At 38.9% G+C, this 19,576-nt stretch overlaps 1 protein-coding gene across 1 annotated transcript; it reads right to left on the minus strand.

Moving 5' to 3' along the window:
* Window positions 1-2,284: 2,284 nt before the first annotated feature.
* CCKAR (cholecystokinin A receptor) lies at window positions 2,285-8,588 on the minus strand. The gene is made up of 5 exons (XM_050895538.1): window positions 8,468-8,588; window positions 7,458-7,709; window positions 5,199-5,460; window positions 3,489-3,616; window positions 2,285-2,880 (listed from the first exon to the last, which is right to left on the minus strand). Exons 1-5 carry the CDS (start codon window positions 8,586-8,588, stop codon window positions 2,285-2,287), a joined length of 1,359 nt encoding a protein of 452 aa, XP_050751495.1.
* Between the last annotated feature and the right edge of the window lie 10,988 nt (window positions 8,589-19,576).

Below are 19,576 nucleotides of genomic sequence, written 5' to 3' on the forward strand. Positions count from 1 at the left end.
AGGATCGTCTTCTCCTGCCTCCCTCACTTCATCACCTCCAAATTGTGCTCCCTGATAGTTGCGGGTGGGGAATCAATCAGAGACTCTGCTCCTTTCAGCCACAGGTACTGGAGGCCACAGGGGACTGTGATCTGATTAAGGCATTGCTGAAAATAGCTTTTGCTTTTCATCTGAAACCACTATCCTCAGACTAAATCAGTGGGAGCAGTGAATGGTGCATGTACTGCTACGTGGCCTCTAAAGGTATTGGAGAATCTACACCTACAAAAAGGAATTTGCCTTTTAAAGTGCATACAGAGCTGTGAAGTAGGCTGTCTCGCTATACCGTGCATAGTCGGCAATATTCACATCCAGTATATTATTAATTAATATAATATTATTATTTTTTTTTACTTAATTTTTAAACTATGTCCTATAATAAAGCCAGACTTTCAAATGGTATAAAATACTTCACAAATATTTTTTCTGCTCTCACTGTTCCACATAAATCCAAAAGCAGCTAAGTTTGTTCCTTCAGTTTGAATACACAGGACAGGTTTGTAGAGGGTCTCATCCTGCACCCTTAAGTGAAGTAAAATTTTCATTTAGTTGTTATGAATTAAATCCCATAATTTAATTCGGTGGGTATTCGCAAAAGGTCAGATCGATGTCAGTAGTCTCAGCACCGTTCCAGGAACAGTGCTACTTTATTAACGTGGCAGGCAAAACATTGTTTCTATGGATTGTGCATAAATAGTGTTTAGAATTTTTTTTTAATTTCCTGTCTGTGGACAAGCTGGATGCAAATAAAATAATATCCAAAGTTGTGTGCTAAGTTGTATGGGCAAACCATTTCAGGCAATAAATGAGTGCAGAACATGGATCTGGGTGCCTGGAACTCAAACTATATTTCCAATTTGAAATCATTCTGTAAAGAGATCAGATTTTCCTGATTAAAAACCTTGAGAGGGGTTATATTTAATATCCACATCTACATTCCATGCTGTGCTCGAATTTAATCTCTGACTAATAACAAGTTTTTTAAATTATATTGATTCAGCTGGAAGATAGAAGCATCTCCAACAGGATATTTTCACAAAACAAAATAAATGATATAACTTCTCCCGCCGAGCTCCACAGAGCAAAGGGCATGACCTGAACACCCACACTCACCTGTGTGCTGCACAGGAAACAGACTGGATTCCTTGCTCAATAAAACACCGCTAATTACATCATTCAAAGTTTTTTTTTCTATGTCGAAGTCTGTTTACAAATATGTGTAGTTGGAGAAAATAGTTGTTCCAAAGTTTAGAAAAACTATGTTTTCTCACAAAGTCTTCCAGCCTTTGCTTGTTGTGTCTGCTCTTTCTGCCTTTCTACATCCAATGGCTTCTATTTCCATGTGGGCAGTACCACGCCAGGAGTGACTGTGAATATATTTGTGAAAAGTATGACTATCGTGTGCATCGTCCTACGTCTTCGGTCCTGTGTCTTTTGTAAAATCACCTCTTTGCCTTTATCCCAAGTGTTTATCCCTGTGCTTCCCAGTGTGACAATTTCCACGCGAGCCTTTGGGGCTCATCTAGGACCCTGCCACTTGCATGTGCGGGTGCTTGCAGCTGCGCAGAAGAAAGCCACTTCTTTGTGCTTGATCTATGGGGTTTATTTAAACGAAAAATATATTAAATTTTGTTAATTTAGGTTATTGCCTAAGTGAAGAACGCATTCCATCCACAAAGTCACTAATATTTATTTTCATTTTATTAAAAAAAAAAAGATGAAATTATTTTGCTTAAAAGCATTGTTTTCACATGGACAAGCCTATTCTCCCCACCCCAAAATTCTTCTTTTAATTGACTGTGACACCAAAATGATTTCAACATGTATTAGCTCAGCTAAAATAATGTGAAAAAATACTACAAATGTAACTGAAAGATTTTGATTATGAGGCATAGATATTGAAGTGAAGACTGCAATACATGTATTTATGTTTGAGGAGAATCTATTAGTGTCTTGGAAACTTTGAGAGATACTCAGAACTGCAGCTGAAAACTGCACAAAACCGTTGATGTAAAGGACACCAATTTTTACAGGAGAATTTATGACAAATAGAGCATCTTCTAAGGCTTTTTATAAAGTCCCTTATCTTCAAAGAGCCCTCTTCCTCCTTTGTACTTTTGAAGGGAAAGTGATATAAAGCTCAGACAGTGATAGCGTCCATTTCCCATAAAATTCTCACTGCATTTACTGTCAGCTGAAGTGTTTCATTACCTCAGAACTAAATCATGTTCAGCTGATGCCACAGTCACTTTCCAAGACCAGATGATAGACACTTGAATTTCTGTAGGCCGCTCGTTGCCCCTTCTGACGCAGCTGAGGGGGGTGCAGACGCATTCATGTGTGTGTAAGAACATTTGGAGAGTGAAGCCCCTGTTGTCTTCCCCTCCTCTTCATCCCCAACCTCTCCCCGTATTGCAGGGGGCTTTTGCTTTGCACAGCAGGTGAAAGTGGCTAGAAAACCCATGCGGAAACGCTTGTTCATAAAGCAGTATATGATAGGGTTCACGCAGGCAGAAGTGTAGGACAACAAGTGGATGAAGGAGATGGGAGCCCCTGAGAGACGTTGGTCTGCCGAAGTGGTGTCAAATGCGCGCCAGGCATTGACGCTGAAGATGGGAGTCCAGCAAAGGAAAAACAAAATCACTATCACCATCAACATGCGGATGACGAGTTTCTTGGCCATTAAGTTGGCAGAAGAGCTGCTGCTTCTCACCCTGTCTGTTTTGCTATGGCTAGTAGCAGAGAGCTGTTGCAATGGCATTTTCCTTTTTCTTTTGGTTTTGTTGAGGTAGCATCCATCTCCATCCTCGTATTTGCCGTTGCAGGTACTTATTTTTCTTTCTGTACATATAAATTAGTGCTTAAATAGTTGGCAAAATATCTCTGAACAGTGATTCAAAATAAAAAATGAAGAATGGAGTCTAAGTCTAGATAAATAACAATTCATGGCTGAACAACCGCTGCAAAGCAAGCACTGGCCTACTTCTGAGTCAGCCGTGTATCAGCTGCTCTGCATCCGCTATCTCCCAATATTCTCACTCTATACAAATTGATGCAAAAGATGTAGGAACACTGTTTGCTCAAGTATTCACTGAAGATAGTTTTCAAAATTATATGCTTCTATCTTAATTTGACAAGTTTTATTGTGGTGTTTATTGACAGAAATGGTCCTCATCCATGGCCAGAAAAAAGATCTTGGTATTTCTATAATAAGCAAATTAGAAATTTGCTGCCCAGAGTCTTTGCAAACAAGCCATAGGTGAGGAATTATTTGCTAGTGAATAATGGAATAACTTCAATCAACAAATGCATCTGGCAGGTTCACAACCATAACTGACCATAATGATCATTTTTGCAAATAGAAAATTTAGCTTTTAGTAGTCTCAAGATGACTGCTCATATCTTCAACTCTAACTTAAAAAAAACCCCAAACCTAAATGTATTGTTACCTCGTGAAGATTTTCTCTGGCTGGTATCAAATTGTATTCCTCTATAGAGTTCCAAAGAAATTAGGCCATATGCAACCATCATTATAATCCCAGGTATAAGAAACAGTATGAGTAGCAGGAAAGTGTACCTAAAGAATCAAAGGACAAACTGAGAGCAGGGAACAGCACAAAACCAGAAAAACTCCTTTTTCTCCAGGTGAGAACTGGGGGGGCAGGATTTCAAGATTTTTCTAAAATTTTTTCATGCTAATACGAAGCATCATTTTGACAGCTCTGGAAATTAGAAGCTTCCCACCTCTTCTCCTCCTTCTTCCCCCAGAAAAGTACAGCAGGAACAAGGCTATTGTGGCTGCAAAACGTCCGTCACCCAACCTCCGCAGGCCCAGAGGAGACGGCCACTCCCGTAGTGGTTAGAGGGGGCAGAAGGTCTCTCTGCCCATGAGTGGGGCTCCCTGCCGTAACCAGATGAGCGTCGGATGCCCTGTAGCTTTGAATGATGTAATAATTGCCTTGCAGAAGCCGAATGAGCAGCTCCTGATTCTCAAAGGAGCCCCTGGTACTGGCAGTCACCACTTCAGTGAGATCTGACTTGCCAAGGGTCGTGGCACACGTGGGCAGGGACAGAGCAGCCATGACCTGGGCTTTCGTCCCTGGGGCCATGCAGAGCCCCTGGGGAGGGATCCCAGGGCCAGCAACCCCTTTGCTAAAGGAAGCAGCTTGGTTGCACATCTGTTACTCTCCTAGGCAGCTTCTCTAATGTGATTACAAGTTGGGGAAATAATTCTGCTTAAATGCATTCACGAGCCTACATCTCTTCTGCTCCCTGGGACTTTGGTGCAAACTCACTAACACCCCTGGGAATCTGCAATGACACCACAGAGAAGAGAATTTCGCCCTGCATTCTCCCTCCTCATCTGATACCTGAGACTACCGAAAACATTAACACAAATTTACTATGTTTGTGGATACACCATACTGAAGTGGTGCATACTTGAATCTTGTTCCCAGTTCCAACTGACCTTCAGTATCCCAAAAGTTCTTACATCTTCTCAGTGCCAGTTAAAGTGTTTAGTCATCGTGCAAGGACACAATGTCTAAGAATACTGCTGCTTGATAGCGCTACTATTTACTTGCTCTGCCTGGACGTGTAGGACTTGGAGCACTGTCTCTCCCCTCATCTCTCTGCCCCTATTCTCTGTAAGTGACCAAAAGGGTTCAGTTCTCAAGAAGGGCATTTGCAACCTCTCCAAGTTCTCATATTCTACTTCTCTGCTTCAGAGGACCTTCAGACAAACAAATTAACAGGCAAGGCAGCACACAGAGGGGTGCTTGTATGTGTCTGCGTTTCTCAAACATTAATCAAGGATTTCTCTGAAAATATTTAAGTTTATGTATAAATGAGTGAAAGCAGTATTCCTACTTGAAGAGTGACAGATGCTTTCTTTACAGCGACAGTAGGGGCTTAGCAGACCATAGTGTGAGAATCATTGCCATGTTGGGTATCATTCCTATGACAAGGGAAAAGTCATAAAAGTGTCAAAATGTAAGCAGCTTAAAAATATGATTTTTTTTAACTTCTTAAATAAGCATGAAAGAAGTGTAAATGTTTGCTGAAGGTTAATACTTGATTTTCAATAGGCTTAATGCTACCATGAAATCCTGTTTTCCACCACATAATTATGCATTTGCTAACAGTCAGTTATGTCTTACCAAGACTGCTGAATGACATCACTTGGCCAAAGGAGCCGACACATATTTGCTGTGGTGTTGTTATACTTGGTAAAAGGTACCAGTTTGCTGTAAATTGGGTATGGTGACATGATAGTAAAGGAAACACACCAGGTAGCAGCAATCACTTTCAAGGCATGAGATTTTGTCTGCCAGACCCTGGACTGCAGAGGTTTGCAAATGGCACTGTATCTCTCCAAAGATATGGCAACCAGGTTGAATGTAGATACACTTACAGAGACACCTACATATATAAAATAAAGAAAAAGGTTATTCTCTTGTTTTAAAGGTTCATGTTATTTTCAAATAGTCTTGCTAACTTTCTGTATGCATTTAGAAAATAAAAATACAGCAAACTATTTATAAGCTAAAATATTTATAAATATCATACTGATTAAGTCAGCAAAGAATGTGTGGGCAATGGGTCTGGGTCTCCAGACTGATGTTCCTGCTCTGCGCTTCTCTGACTCCAGAGGTCCAAGAGAAAAGATTCATTCTGTCAAACCGTGAAATTCTGGTAACAGGGAAAGAAGACACTTTTCCTCCTAATTCTTCTCTTTGCTACTGTGGTTTATCCACTCCACTAATTGCACTGAAATTCAAACAAGCATTTGAAATCAGTGGGATTATGCTGTTAATTACTCTTTTAACACAGAAGTTCACAGTCCCTCTTCTATTGTTTGGTTTTTTTTTAAGTGTCCTGCTTGACTGGAGATCTGATTTTCTCATTGAAGAGAATTAAATACATTATCACTTTTTAAATTAGATGCTAGTGGAGTTACAAAGCAGGAGAAATGAAGTCATGAAGCAGAATCTTTGTCCTTCAAGTGACCTTAATTTCTCCTGTTTATATATTATAAAATATAACACAGTGGTCTGTATTTCTGTCACTGAGGTGCCCCAGTTTGTCACTGCAAGATTATAAATATTTCTTCTTAACTTTTTCACAAATTTTTCTTTCAGTGAATGAATCTTTCATTTAATAGTCTTTGTGCATGTTCTAATGTGGGCCAAAATATAAAATGCCAGTTTGCTTTACACAAATTATCTGTAATTTAAAATAAGTCTTCCTACATCTTAAAATGAAAAATTGAGCATAGGTGATGCAATGGATGTCAGTGTCTGTTTGTCAATTGAAGCCTCTGTTAACCTGAACTGCTAATGGGAAATATCCACTTTCTGACTCCTAAAATAAAACACCTTCATAATGAAAAACTTCATGTTCGAAAATATTTCACTGGATTTTTTTTATAAAGTAATTTACACAGTGTGAAATAAGAGAAAGATGACAATGCTTCAGTAATGTTTTATGGCATTTATGGCAGCAATTCATTATAATTGTTTAAACATGGCCTTTAGTTTTATTGGTTTTATCTACAAAAAGATGTTGATTTCCCATTCGCACACTTTAGGTGTGTACTTTCGCATTACATCAAAGTTCTCAAGGGCATGGGTTGAAAGGGGACCTAAGGTTTCTGTAATTAACCAAGGGTCTCCCAAGGTAGCAAAAACTTTACATAATGCTCTCCTCTTTTTCTTTTTTTAAGAAACAAGCAAACACAGAAGAAGTATTGGAAGTGAGACAAAATCACTTACACAGACATACGTAATCCAGGCATTTTGAAACTCCTGGCTCCTGGCTCCATAACCAAACGGGGTACGGCAAGGCATATAAAAGTGATGCTTCTTAAAGTCAGCCTCTAAAACCTGTATCTGTATTTTGTGGTCTCCTGGTGAGCTCTGATCACACCTGGTCTGTTCTCAAAAAGTGCTTGCTCTAACTTCCAGCTCCGCAAATGACACCTACTTTGGCCTATTTTGTTTCATGTATCACTGCTACCAAAAATCTGTGGGCGAAATCTGCCCTTAGTGAGGACTGTACAACCCTGTCATTTCTGATGGGTGATCTGAACACTGCTAATAACTCTGGCAGTGATGGGTAGGCAAGCCCATGTGCGGGGTTCCTCATTAAAGCTTGATCATGCAACATACTTCTCACTTAACCTGATCCAGCAAAACATTTCTGTATGTTGTTAAAATGAAGTGGGTGCCTCTGTGTTTTGCTGGATCAGACTGTGGAAACCAGAACCATGAAGATTTGCCCTACAAAGTTGTTTCTTCGTGATTTTGGTAACTGTTCGATGGCAGATGGAAACAATCAGCTTTTTACGGGTCTTTAATGACCTTCTCACCTATCTCATTAGTCAGTCTTCAAAATAAGTATAAACTTCCAAGACTTACCCATGAAATAAGTGGCAGTTTTGCAAATAGCGCTACCAAAAATGAAATCTTTCAGCAGGTTGGGAATGAGGGTGAATGGCATGCAGAAAAGGCAGAGCATCAGGTCGCTGACTGCCAGTGACAGCAGAAACGTGTTGGTGACTGTTCTCATCCGCTTATTTCGTATCAGCACTGTAATTACCAGAATGTTCCCCAAAATGCTGAGCAGAAATATCAAGCAATACAGCAAAATCCGAATTATCTGATGCAAATCTGAAAATTGGTACAAGGAAAAATCAGTTATGCAGTATACAGCTCATAGACTAGTATTATATGTTTCATCCTTGAACCAAAAGGTAAAAGCCTTTCTGTATTCAGTTTTACTAAGGTTTATGTCTTTACACCAATGCAAAATCAGTGGAAGTGCTGAAATTCTTAAACTTATTCTGATCTACCTGAATTGCATAACATTAAAATACAATACATGCAATACTATGTACATTTGGAGAGCCAAATACAACTTGTTAAAAGCACGTTCTGCTCACGCTTCTTAGTGTGCACCACTCACTCACCATGGGAGTTCCTCCTTTATGCAGAAGTAAGAAATGATACAGAAATTGAAAATATTTTAATACACAGATATTTTTTTCAGCCTCAGAGTGCTACAATTTCATATTGAATCACTTTCATACACGGTATCAGATCAGATAGCTCCATTGTTATTGAATTGCTCAAAGAGTAAAAATCATGTTTCTCCAAGTCCTTAGCAGAGCTGTTTACATTTTGTGTCCAGTAGTGCTGCTGGTTTAGTTTTCCAGTATATCCAAATTTTGTTCTAGTTGAATTTTTAACTTGGAAAACCAGCACATACTAAATTCGTTCCTGCCTGTTTCTCATCCTAACTTATCAGCAAGCAGTTGATTTTGCACTCCCTGCCAGAAAAAGCCTTGTGTAGCTGTTTCTTTCCATAGTATCTCTACTTCCAGCTAGAACTAAAACTGCCTGAAAAAAATCTATTTTTCTATACATACCTTTAGAAGGGTAAGGTGGATCATCCACACAGAAAAAAGTGTCATTTTCCAAGATGATATCGCACAGGAAAGCAGTAATATTGGTACCATTCCCGAGGAAGTTAGCATCAACTATTTCCATTCTTCAGTATCCACAGGTTAGCTTTGATGAAGAAGAGGGCGAGTTTGTAACTATCTGCCCATTCTTTCAGTAAACAAATACATTTCTGAATTAAATCTTCAGGAGAAATACAAGAGAGGCAGTTGTGCAAAGAAGCTCTTCTAACTCTCCGTGCTGGAGCACCCAGCACAGAGAGTCCTGTTCAGGCTGAACAAGATTTATTCCAGGGGCACACAAGGCAGTTCAGAAAAGCAAAGCATGCATGCACATACACACTCACACGTATGCATGCACATCCACACACACACACATCCCCTCCGGTACTTTTTTAGATCCACCCTCTTCTGTTACTGAACTACTGTTGGGATTATAAACAGGCTAGAAAAAGATTACAGCATTAACCCCTTACAAGGTTGCTTCTACTCACATCTCTGCAATATTTCTCAGAGGGAGTCTGTTATGCCACAGCCATAGATCACAACCAGCGAGTGATGAGAGTGATAAATCTGTCTCTCAACGAACAACATTTAAAATGGTAAGAGTAGCTGAATAAAAGGGCAGAGAAGAGAAAAACACAGTGAAGATTTTGCATGCCTTACATGAAAACGATTCTTATCTTGATATTTTTCAGAGCAGACTGAAGACTGGGTATGCTCAGAAAAACAAGAGCTGTTGTTACATTCATCTCATTTGGTGAAGTGCTAACTTCATACGAAAGCGCTGTATGTGCTTGATCCAAACCCCAGCAAGTCAATAGAAAGACTCACTAATTTCAATGTTCTTGGATCAAACCTTACGAAAGTATGATATTAGAATTGTCGGTTAATATAAGCAGAAGCCTACACATTTCTCAGTCCGAGGGCTTGTATATGACTTGAATACAAACTTGATGAACTGATAAACTGTGGCACATTAGTCACGCATTAGTGTAAAACACAACGATCTTGATGGTTTAAAAGAAACCCTTTCTTCTGAGTTCTGCTTTTTGAATACATAAACATCATCCTCTCTGGTGTTTTCACAAAGTCATGGGCTTTTAAATTCCAGTATACAGTTTGTTTATGGCCAAAAATGTAAATTAATATTATAAATGAATCCTTGCTATAACTCAATGGAAAACAAATTTCACTTTTAAAATCTCTTCTACTTAAATAGGCAGAGCAATAACAGGTTCGTAATAACAAGTCCAGACCCCTTAAAGTTGATATACACACACTGGAAGGCCTGGATTTCTTTTCCAGTCTCGCCAGCTTTGCTTTATAATGCCATTAACGGGAATAGGTACATAGGAGAGTAGATTGAAAAGTTATATCTAAAGTTCTAATTTCTAAATTATCTTTTCTTTAGCAGATTAATTATGTTTTTTCCATTTCTTTTACAGATTTTTGCAGTTTTAAAAAATCTGAGATAAAACGACTCAAGCTGGCAATCGGTGTATGCAATGTGTAACTGTCTCAGCTGAAAAAAACATTCAGTCTAGCAGGACTCAATTCCAGTTTCAAAGGTGTAATGTACTGGTAGGAAATTAATCCAGAATGGCACGTTCTAGTTTATTTTTCCACTCATGATTCTCAAAATGGGAGAAAATCATATTGAAGAAACAAAAGTTAAAATACATTTCCATTTCTGCAATGATTGAGCATTAAGCTTGAACATTAGGTACCAACGTCTCTGAAACCTGATTTTCTCTTAGCTGCCTAATTCAGCTTTAAATTTTTTATGTTTTCTATGATTAAATTGATGGGTGTTACTAATCAACCACTCTATTAAATGACAAACGTTGCCCATTTAATTAAACATAGAAAATTTTTGTTGTTGTTTTAGTTTTGAATTTATTTGTAATTATTCCAGTATTTCCTGAACATTTTCTCTGACAATTTAAAATTATTATAATATCCCAAACAGCTGAAATGGCAGCTAAGACAGGTGCTGATTTAGTAGTGGTAATGCACAGGAAAAGTAACGGATGCCTTTTGGAAAGGACTACTGAACTTACTTAGGTTGCTTTTTTGCTCTTTTTCATAGATAACAGCAAGATGCAGACTAGTCTAAGCTGCCCAAACTTCTGGTTAACAACTTCTCTTTCCTTTGAAAATTACTTTCTATAGAAGAAAAATCAAGGACAAACCAACTCAGACCAAATTTTGTAGCCTATGTCTGCCTTTCTAAGGTGTCCTTTACACAAGATACTGATTCTGCTTTCTGTATCCGTATGCGACTCACTTCAATGATGTCTTTAAATTTTAGAGCATTTTCTTTTGTCATGAAGTAGCATTCAATCTGAAAGATTTTGAGCTTTAAAAAATCTTTGTGTATCAACAGAAGTTATTATAATTATTTATAATTATTATAATGGTCTGAACTGCGGCAAAACACAGGCTGGGTAATTGTGTTTAGCAATTCCTTTACTGAATTAAATAGCCTGTAATGGAGTTCGAGTCTTTCTGTAAGCAAGATGTCAAATTGTTGTTCTGGGCTTATTCTTAATGGGGAAGAGATCCTTCTGGATTCCTGGCACCTTCTATTAAATCTGCATTAGAGAAATGATTGGATATGTTTTCAGTTGCAGTTGTGTTGAATGGCTGATATTAGCAGTATTTTTATTTACTGTATTATTTATTTACCATAGATGTGTTGCTATTTGGGGTTGGATTCTCTCTCAATTCATTTTTAATCTACAGTTTTTATACTGGTTATACTACTGTACTTTTGGGGTGAGGGGTTAATTGGTGGTGTTCTGACGAGGTATAGCTTGGTTATTCTTGTACCTTGAGGAAGCAACATCACACTAAAGAGACAGACTAATTTTTATTTATGTTGTCAAACATAGACTGAGACTCTGCACTTGTCATCTGCTGGGCTTCCAGGCTTGCTAAACTGGATTGTGTAGAGTCTTCCATGAAGTCTCCAGGACCTGGTTAAAAAGAAGAGAAGAAATAGAGTGAATGGAGGTCTGGGGGAGACATAGTTAGTGATCAGGAGGGAAGACAAGATTAGGGGGATCATTAGTGGGATCACTGCAATCAAAGAGATTACACTGGGGCTGTTGTCTCTCACTGTATCATGACAGACAGTGAATTATCATTCTGAAGTTAACTTCTCTGTACCTGTCATGATTTTGTCATATCTGAAGAACATCAGGTTGGTTATTCATTCCTTGTAAACAAGCAGTTTCATACTTTCCATGAGCATTGTGGTCCAGGTCTAAAATCTTTTCTAGTTATTCTACAGTCTTTCACAGATGCTAACACATAAAGATGAACCAAGGATTTAAATAATGGCATATTGAGTTTTTGTGTTGTTTTTTCCTCTGTTCCTTTCCTAATAATTCCTGTAATCCTATTTGCCTTTTTTATGACTACTGAGAATTGAACTGATGTTTTCATGGAAGAACCTACTGTAAGTTCAGTACTCTCTTTCCTGCATAGTAATATCTAGTTTAGAGCCCTACACTGTTCATGAAAAATTATAGTTGTTTTCTGCTTTGCAGTGATTTTTGTTCTCCCATTTTATCAGAAAGAGCTTTCTGCAATTCTTCAAAGTCAGTTTTTGCTTCTCCTCTCGTTGAATGGCTTAGCATCAGCAGAAAACTCTTTTACCTCACCCCTCTTCCCATTTTCTGGAGCATTTATGAAAGAGACGAACAGCTGTAGCAAAGCTTCCTGTGGGGCTCCATTCATAATTGCCTTTCACACCTACTTTTCATTCCTACTTTTTATTTCCAATCTTCTAATCATGCTGTTCCCTGTTTCACTCCAGACCAATGGTCTACTTGTCCATGATGGTAAATTGCTCCTGAACTCCTGCTTCCATGATTCTCCTAGTTCTTTCTGGCAAGAAAATCCATGCCAACTTTGCTCCCTCAGCCCAGATAAGTCTTCCAGGACAATCTGTGAACGTTGATTGCCATGCGTTAAATCATCCCAGGCCTTAGGAAGCTCTGCCTAGAGAAGCAATGAAGAAACAAAACAAGAAGTGATACAGCAGCTCAGTGATGTGGGTTGTGCCCACAGCATGAGGGAATAATGTTTTAAGTTAAAGAAACAAAACACAAAGCCTGAAGCACACATGCAAGTCACTGAAAAACTCAGCATGTATTCTACTGAGTTAAGATCTTTACCAGCATTGCCACCGCTGAATCACCAGTTACTCATAGCTCACTGGCTCTGTGTCCACATGATGCTGATGGATGCCAGGAACTTGGCTTCCAAGCAATTGCCTCTGATTGCCAGCCTAAGGAGAAAGTGCCTTTTTGACTTTTTTTTTTTTGTTTTCTGGGGAGAGAAGGAAATCAGACCTTTCCATTCCACTTTCACAAAGGTAGCCCAGAGCCATGTCTGCATTGCAGCTCACTTTTTCTGGATGTGCAAATTCAGATGACATTTGTCAGGCTTATTGTCCTGAATTACATGTGAGCAGATGGCTTCATCCCTTGCCATTCATGTCTTCCCAATGCAAGCCCACTGGTGGTGGCAGTGGCAGTGCCAGGCTGTGCGTAAAAAAGCCTGCCACGACCATGCCATGTGGAAAAGGCTGAACTGTCAGAGAGCAGTGGGCTCTTGTGGAGGACTTGGCATAATGTTCTTCTCCTCTGGAAGTCCTGGACACAGCTGGTCATCAGTGGTACACACCACTGCATGGTCCCACTAACACCCTTGCTCTCAGGGGGGTGAGAGGGTGGCCAGGGCTGCAGGTCAGTACAACACTATAAAGCCAATGCATGTCTCTCACGTCGGTCTCAACTGTATGTGGGAAGATGTGAAGGACCAGCTTCCCCAGGACAGTAGGAGCCCCCCACCTAGCCCCATCCCAAAGGATGGGCCCACTACAGTGTCAAGACATGCTTCCTAAGCACATGCAAGAGGGCTGAAGCCAATGAGGCCAGCAGCTATGGCCGGAGGCTTCATGTAGCCAGCAGAAATGCAAAATGGACCAAACTGCCTTGGCTGCAGCCTGCTTTGTGAAGCCTCTTGGCACAGTTGCGTACTGTGCAGACAGCAAATGAGTGGAGAGCATAGTGCTGGGAGGCAGCGTGTGGAGCATAGACATGAAGGGTTGAGGGATAAGTACTGAGCCATGATTGACTCCAGAGGGTACTAATTTCAACCAAAAGCGAGCACAGAATGAGTGAGGGAATGCTATCTCATGCAAATCCTAACAACTCTGTAGTTACTGTTTAAAACAAACTGGATCGTCTTGTTCACATGCTCAGATCTCTAAATCTGCAAGGTGTAGCTTTCCTCTACAAAATTTGTGCAGACCGTGTGTCCAGAGATTTTTATCTGTTATTACCGTCCCCACCAGTTTTCCTTCTGTGGGTGCCAGGCTTACAGACTGGCTCATAATTCCAACGATTTAGTTCCCCTGGAGCCCTTTTTAAACATTGGCATCACATTTGCACAATTTTTTTTCTCTGGCAACAACATAGTTCTAAGCAAGAGATTACACATCATGTTTAATAATTTTACTATTTCCTTTAGAAGTTCTGGATGAATACCATCTGGTCCTGGGCTGAGCTGGATTCAGTGTCTGCTGGTTAAATTGCCAGACTAAATGAGTAAGAATTTGCTATGAACTCTTGACTCCTCTTCTGGAGTGGATTTCTGCATGAAACGTATTAAGATCAAAGAGTTTTGTTTTTCTAGGCATTTTTTTGCATAGATTTACTCAAATGTACAGCCAATAATCTTAATGTTTAGACAGTTCTGAGTTGCCTTTTTAACATCATTTCTCCCCACTACATTTAGCTAATTGCATGACAGATCACTCTCCATGCAGATCAGTATCATCTCATTGTCTCCCTGCAAGCTTTAAGAAAGAGAAAAAAAGGATGCTGTTTTAATGAAACACTTGCTAACCACAGATGTAATTTTATTATTTAGGAGAAACAAAAACCTGAATGCCTGTCCCACTTGAACTTAATCATGCATTATTTGGGATGTTGGAAGTTTTAGGCAAGAACTTCCTTTGAGTTGGCTGCTTTATTAGAAACACTAATTTATTAATAAAATTGGCTTTGTTAATTAAGAAATAGTTTAGGTACCATAGTGTATCTGTGTAGATAGTTTAGAGAAAAGTATACAAAAATATTTTTTCCCTATATTCAAAGAAGAGGAGGCCTGCTAATCCATGATAACAAAAGAATCTGCCATTTTAATTTTTTTTTTTTATTTTAGTCTTAATCCTTTTTTTCCCCTGTAATGTCAAATACTGAACACACTGGCTTTACAGCCAAAACAGTTGCTGTGCTCTGTAATTTCATGCTATGTGTATAATGCTTTTCCTGTCCAAAACCAAACCACATCAATTTACAGTTGCCTCATTCTTTTTCCTGAAGAATAAGCGTCTGTTCTGTTTTTTCATTAACTTGACAAAGATCTTTACTTAAATTTAAATAGAAACTCCACTTGTAAAATGATGAATTTGGAAAAGCTTATCTTTATCTTGTGTCAAACCTCCAAATAATTTTGGGTTTGTTGACAGGTCTTTTTTGTCCTGGCAAATGAAATAAAATAAATGAATTAGAAGAAATATATATGGAAGGTCATGGTCTACTTCTGTTCTCACTTGCCAGGGTTATGCTGGCATTAGGCCACTGATTCAGTGGAGTTACTCACACAGATACAAACTACAGGGAGATCTGGATTAGGCCACACTTTTGGAGAACACACAAAATTCTCAGGAACACACTTATTTTAAGCTTTTTCAAGGTTATCTGAGCTTGAGTCCTATCAGTGTCTCACAGTAACTGCAATTAAGACCACTTTATATCATACTCATCTGAACTCAATAACGTAAGGATGAAATTTACTTCAGAGCACCTTGTTGTACCATCAATGATTTCTGAAATAGCATTCACCAACCGTAAAGGGGATCAAAGGCAAACAAGGTACTGTTGCTGCCCCTGCAGTGCATCTCCACGGTCATGGATGACAGTGCTGTGGCACGTAGCTTAATGAATGCCTGGAAGACTCCACAGGTCTTGATAGATGACACTTCATCTGGACACATCTCAAGGTATCTTTTAAATGATTTTGGGGGTGACCACTTTTCTTTCTTTTGAAGTGCCAATTCATAGTATTTGAACTTCTTGGATGTTTGCAATATCATCCACCTGACCTACCTGTGAGACACATTATAGCTGGCCCTGATGCCTTTGGCATCCAGTCAGCCTGTCATACCATCTTCCTCAGAAGAGAGGAAATGAGGCCTCCCAGGTGATGGCTGTGACTTTTGTACAATGTTCAAGGCTCACTGATGAACAGGATCAATAAAGCATATTGTCTTTGTAAATCTTCAGGTCCAATTACATAATCATGTTAAAGTTTCTGTGGGCTTTCTGGGTGAAAGAACAGCCAGAAATTCAGTTTCGCTCCAGAGATTGCTATGCAAGTGTTGTATAAAGTTTAGGGAAAACTGCTTCAAAGAAATATGTGTAAATGGTCTGTCCAGCGTAACATAAGATCACATAAAAATCCTTCTGACACCCTGTGACAGCCAATAAGATACCATTAGTGAGGTCTGGGATGGATCATTATCGACTCATTCCTTCCGCACGGTTTATTGTGCATGTTGCAACTCATGTTGGCACTTCTCGGCCAATGTTGGCCTATCACTAGGCTCAGCTGCATCTCCTCTCTCCATATACCTAGCCCTCTAACTAATTGTTAAAATTGAGGGCAGAAGTTATAACAAAGCTCAGTGAACAACTGAAGCCGACCCTTTTCCTTTTCGTGGCTTATCATAACCGATTTGTAAGTGCTTATGAGAAATGAATAGAAACTCATGAAAGAGGAACATAGATATTTTTAAAAGGTGCTTGTTTCTTTTGTAGGCTATACACTGGCTTGTACAGCCCTATTTTTTTCTTCACCCTGTGAATATATTAGTTTGCCAGAAAAAATAGTTCAGGATTCAAGCTAGAGATGCAAGGAAATAGCCCTGCACACCCTTATGTTGTGGGTGCTAGAACCACATGCCAACTTACCAGCATCAACATGTGGCCCGAGAGGTCACTTTTTTTTGATTATCTTAACACCATGAGGTGTTGGTACCGTTAATGGGCTCCTTTGAGCATATTTTTGCATGCTAGACCAGCATCAGTCAAAGTCAAAATCCATCACATGTTCTAAGGTACCAGTCGCCCGAGACTGTTTTCTGAAGTACAGTCATGACATGGTTTGTAACAAACAGATACAAGATCAGGGGCTGCCACCAGAAACAGCCCCCATCATAGGTTATAATGTCAGCAACACAATGGTATAACTGTTCTTGACACTACTCAACTCCTTAATAAAGCTCAAAACTGGAACAGACTGTTAAATAAACCCCTACCTGTAACAATCGAGAACTGTAGTCTTTTCTTTTTAAGATACCAGTTAAGCACATAACAAAGAGTCACTACTATTTTACCGCTAGAGATTTTCATCAGTAGATCTCACAGAAGTATATGAAAGAAGCTAGTTATGTTAACTGCAGTCACTATGAGTTTCAGTTTAAAGATGAAAAAAATGAAGCACAGAAAAGTGAAATACTTGGCACAGACCACTCAATGGGCCAGTGGAAGAGTCAGGAAAAAGAAGGCAGTCTCTTCAGGCTTGGTCCAGTGCTATATTTGTCAGACAGCTCTGCTCTCAAAAGAAGCCGCGCTATACTCATGACGTTACGATAAAATAGATTTCCACATTTCCATAGAATTAGATAATGAGATGTTAGTTTCACAACACCAACTAAGTCATTAAGGGACTGGCTGAGCAGTTAGCAGGGAGGAAATAGAGAAAGTCAGCTGATGTATTATTGGGTGAACTGGTACCAGCATGTCTGAAGCCAGGGCTTTAATTTAAGATTCCAAAGTTTATGTGTCTTACTACGTATGGAGAGAAGTTACTTTGTGTTTCATGACATCTGATCTGACATCTACATTTTTGGAGGAGTATCAGTTTCTGTAACAGATGATAAATACCTTTAAGGTAATACTATTGAAATTTGTTCACTGACATCTGAGTTCCCAAGAATCATATAATCCCTGGCTTAACGAAACCTAAGCTATGGGTAGCAAGAGAAGTATTGTCTCTATTAGATAAATACTGAAAATTACACTTACATAAGAAGAATTCATTTAATCAACAACAGCAGTTCTTGAAAGCTTCAGTTTTCATAGGAATCAAACTTTCTATGAACAACAGTTGTCTGATTTGACATAAATTTGCACAAGTCTGCAAAGAAATTGAACATACAATTTTTTTATATTTTGATGAATTCTCTATTATTCAGTAGCTAAAGAGGGGCACATAGCCTCACTTTTTTCAAAGTAACTAACTGGCTAAGTCTCTTATCAACAACTGAATTCTGAGTATGAATTTTAGTCATTTGAGACAATTCAGACCATGAAGTGAGCGTAAAGAATAAGAAAAAGAGAACAGGAAATAAAGTATTTGCAGTAGGGTATCTGGTTATGAAATAGCTATCCAGAGCTGTATCTAAAAATTTTAGGAGATATTGCAAAATGTCTCTCCTTTAGAAGACCTTTCTACCATTGCTACTGATACAACATGGACAGCTACTATCATCTATAAACCCCTACCAGCAATCCCCACAAAGAAACAATACTCCCTCCTTGAAAGTACTTAACCCAAGTAGGATTTTGATCTAATAAAAAGAAAAACAAAAGATTGCGTGATGTCTAGAATTTTGCTGGTTTTCCGTTGTCATGATTTCGCATGGAAGGGTACTCGGACAGTGAGAGGACAGGTTGTCCCCTTCAAGTTCTGGGGCTCCTAGAATGAAAGCAAGATTTTAAGTTAGGCTCACGGCTATGCATTTTGTTGTACACAATTAAGTATTTTATTGTTTGACTCTTGTTCTTTTACTGTGACAATCTCCAGGCCAAGTTTTTTCAGTTAACTGGAACTCTGCTAGCTGACAGTTTGGACTAATTATTGAACCAAGTAAGATGAGGTACAGGGAGACCTTCGGGAGTGAAGACAATTTACCCCAGCTGAAGTTCTGTTCTAGGTCTTCATTTCTGGAATGTGTATCTTTATTTGTAAATTAGCCAAATTATCTTTGCATTTTGGACTTCTTTAATAGGTATAATGCTGTCCAATAACTGGATGTAGAAAGCTGTCAGTTATAATTTTTTGAGAAACTGAGAGAGGTGGGTCGAGTCCATAGTGATAACAAATACTCTGATTTATTTCAACTGTTGTGCTAAGCTGTCCTAGGAGTATTTGATAGTATTTCCATACAGAGTGATTTCAAAACATATTATTCAAACACTGAAACACTGAAAAGAATAATTTCCAGAGTTTCAGCATAGATGGGCTGTTAAACGATAGTATTATTGGCCTTACTTGCCATGCTTTTGTCTATATAATTCTTAAGAAAAAACACTCCGAGGAACAATTGCCGTAGTTAGTTTGGAATATTTGCCCATGTTTATACAATATTCCATTGTGCAGGGAGTTAATGTGACTGAAAGCATGTAAGTTTTAAATTCATTTTCATTGTTTAGTCTTTGCTTACATTACAAAACTGTTTTAAAGCTGCCAAGGAGAAGACTCAACTCTCAAAAGAAGGGAGAAACAAAAGTCCAAGGACAAATTCTGCTCTGAATTCTCTATGCTTACTTTTTGATGGAGCCAGATGCAGTTAGGATGCTATCCCCAAATATCCAGGGGCTTATAAACCAGACAAACATATCAGAAGTTGGATCTTTGGGATGTAATCCTTGTATAGAGAAAAGTTATATGATACACTGTTGATTTTGCTTTAACAAACATTTCAAAATTTGCAACTAATGTGGATGATTTAGTTTAATAATTTTTGGTGTGCCTGAAGTCATTATCTTACATTTGCAATTTCATGCATACTGGTTTGGCCCTTTCTGTAATCAACTGCACTGGTGTTAAGTGTGCTTTGTACAGACAAAGCAGCACAAAACAGTCACAGATCATACGAATTGTGGCTACTGTGTCACTTCTCAGTTACCTTATTTCTTCCCAGTGTTC

This window comes from Gymnogyps californianus, chromosome 4 (genome assembly GCF_018139145.2).
Source record: "Gymnogyps californianus isolate 813 chromosome 4, ASM1813914v2, whole genome shotgun sequence".
Taxonomy (NCBI): domain Eukaryota; kingdom Metazoa; phylum Chordata; class Aves; order Accipitriformes; family Cathartidae; genus Gymnogyps; species Gymnogyps californianus.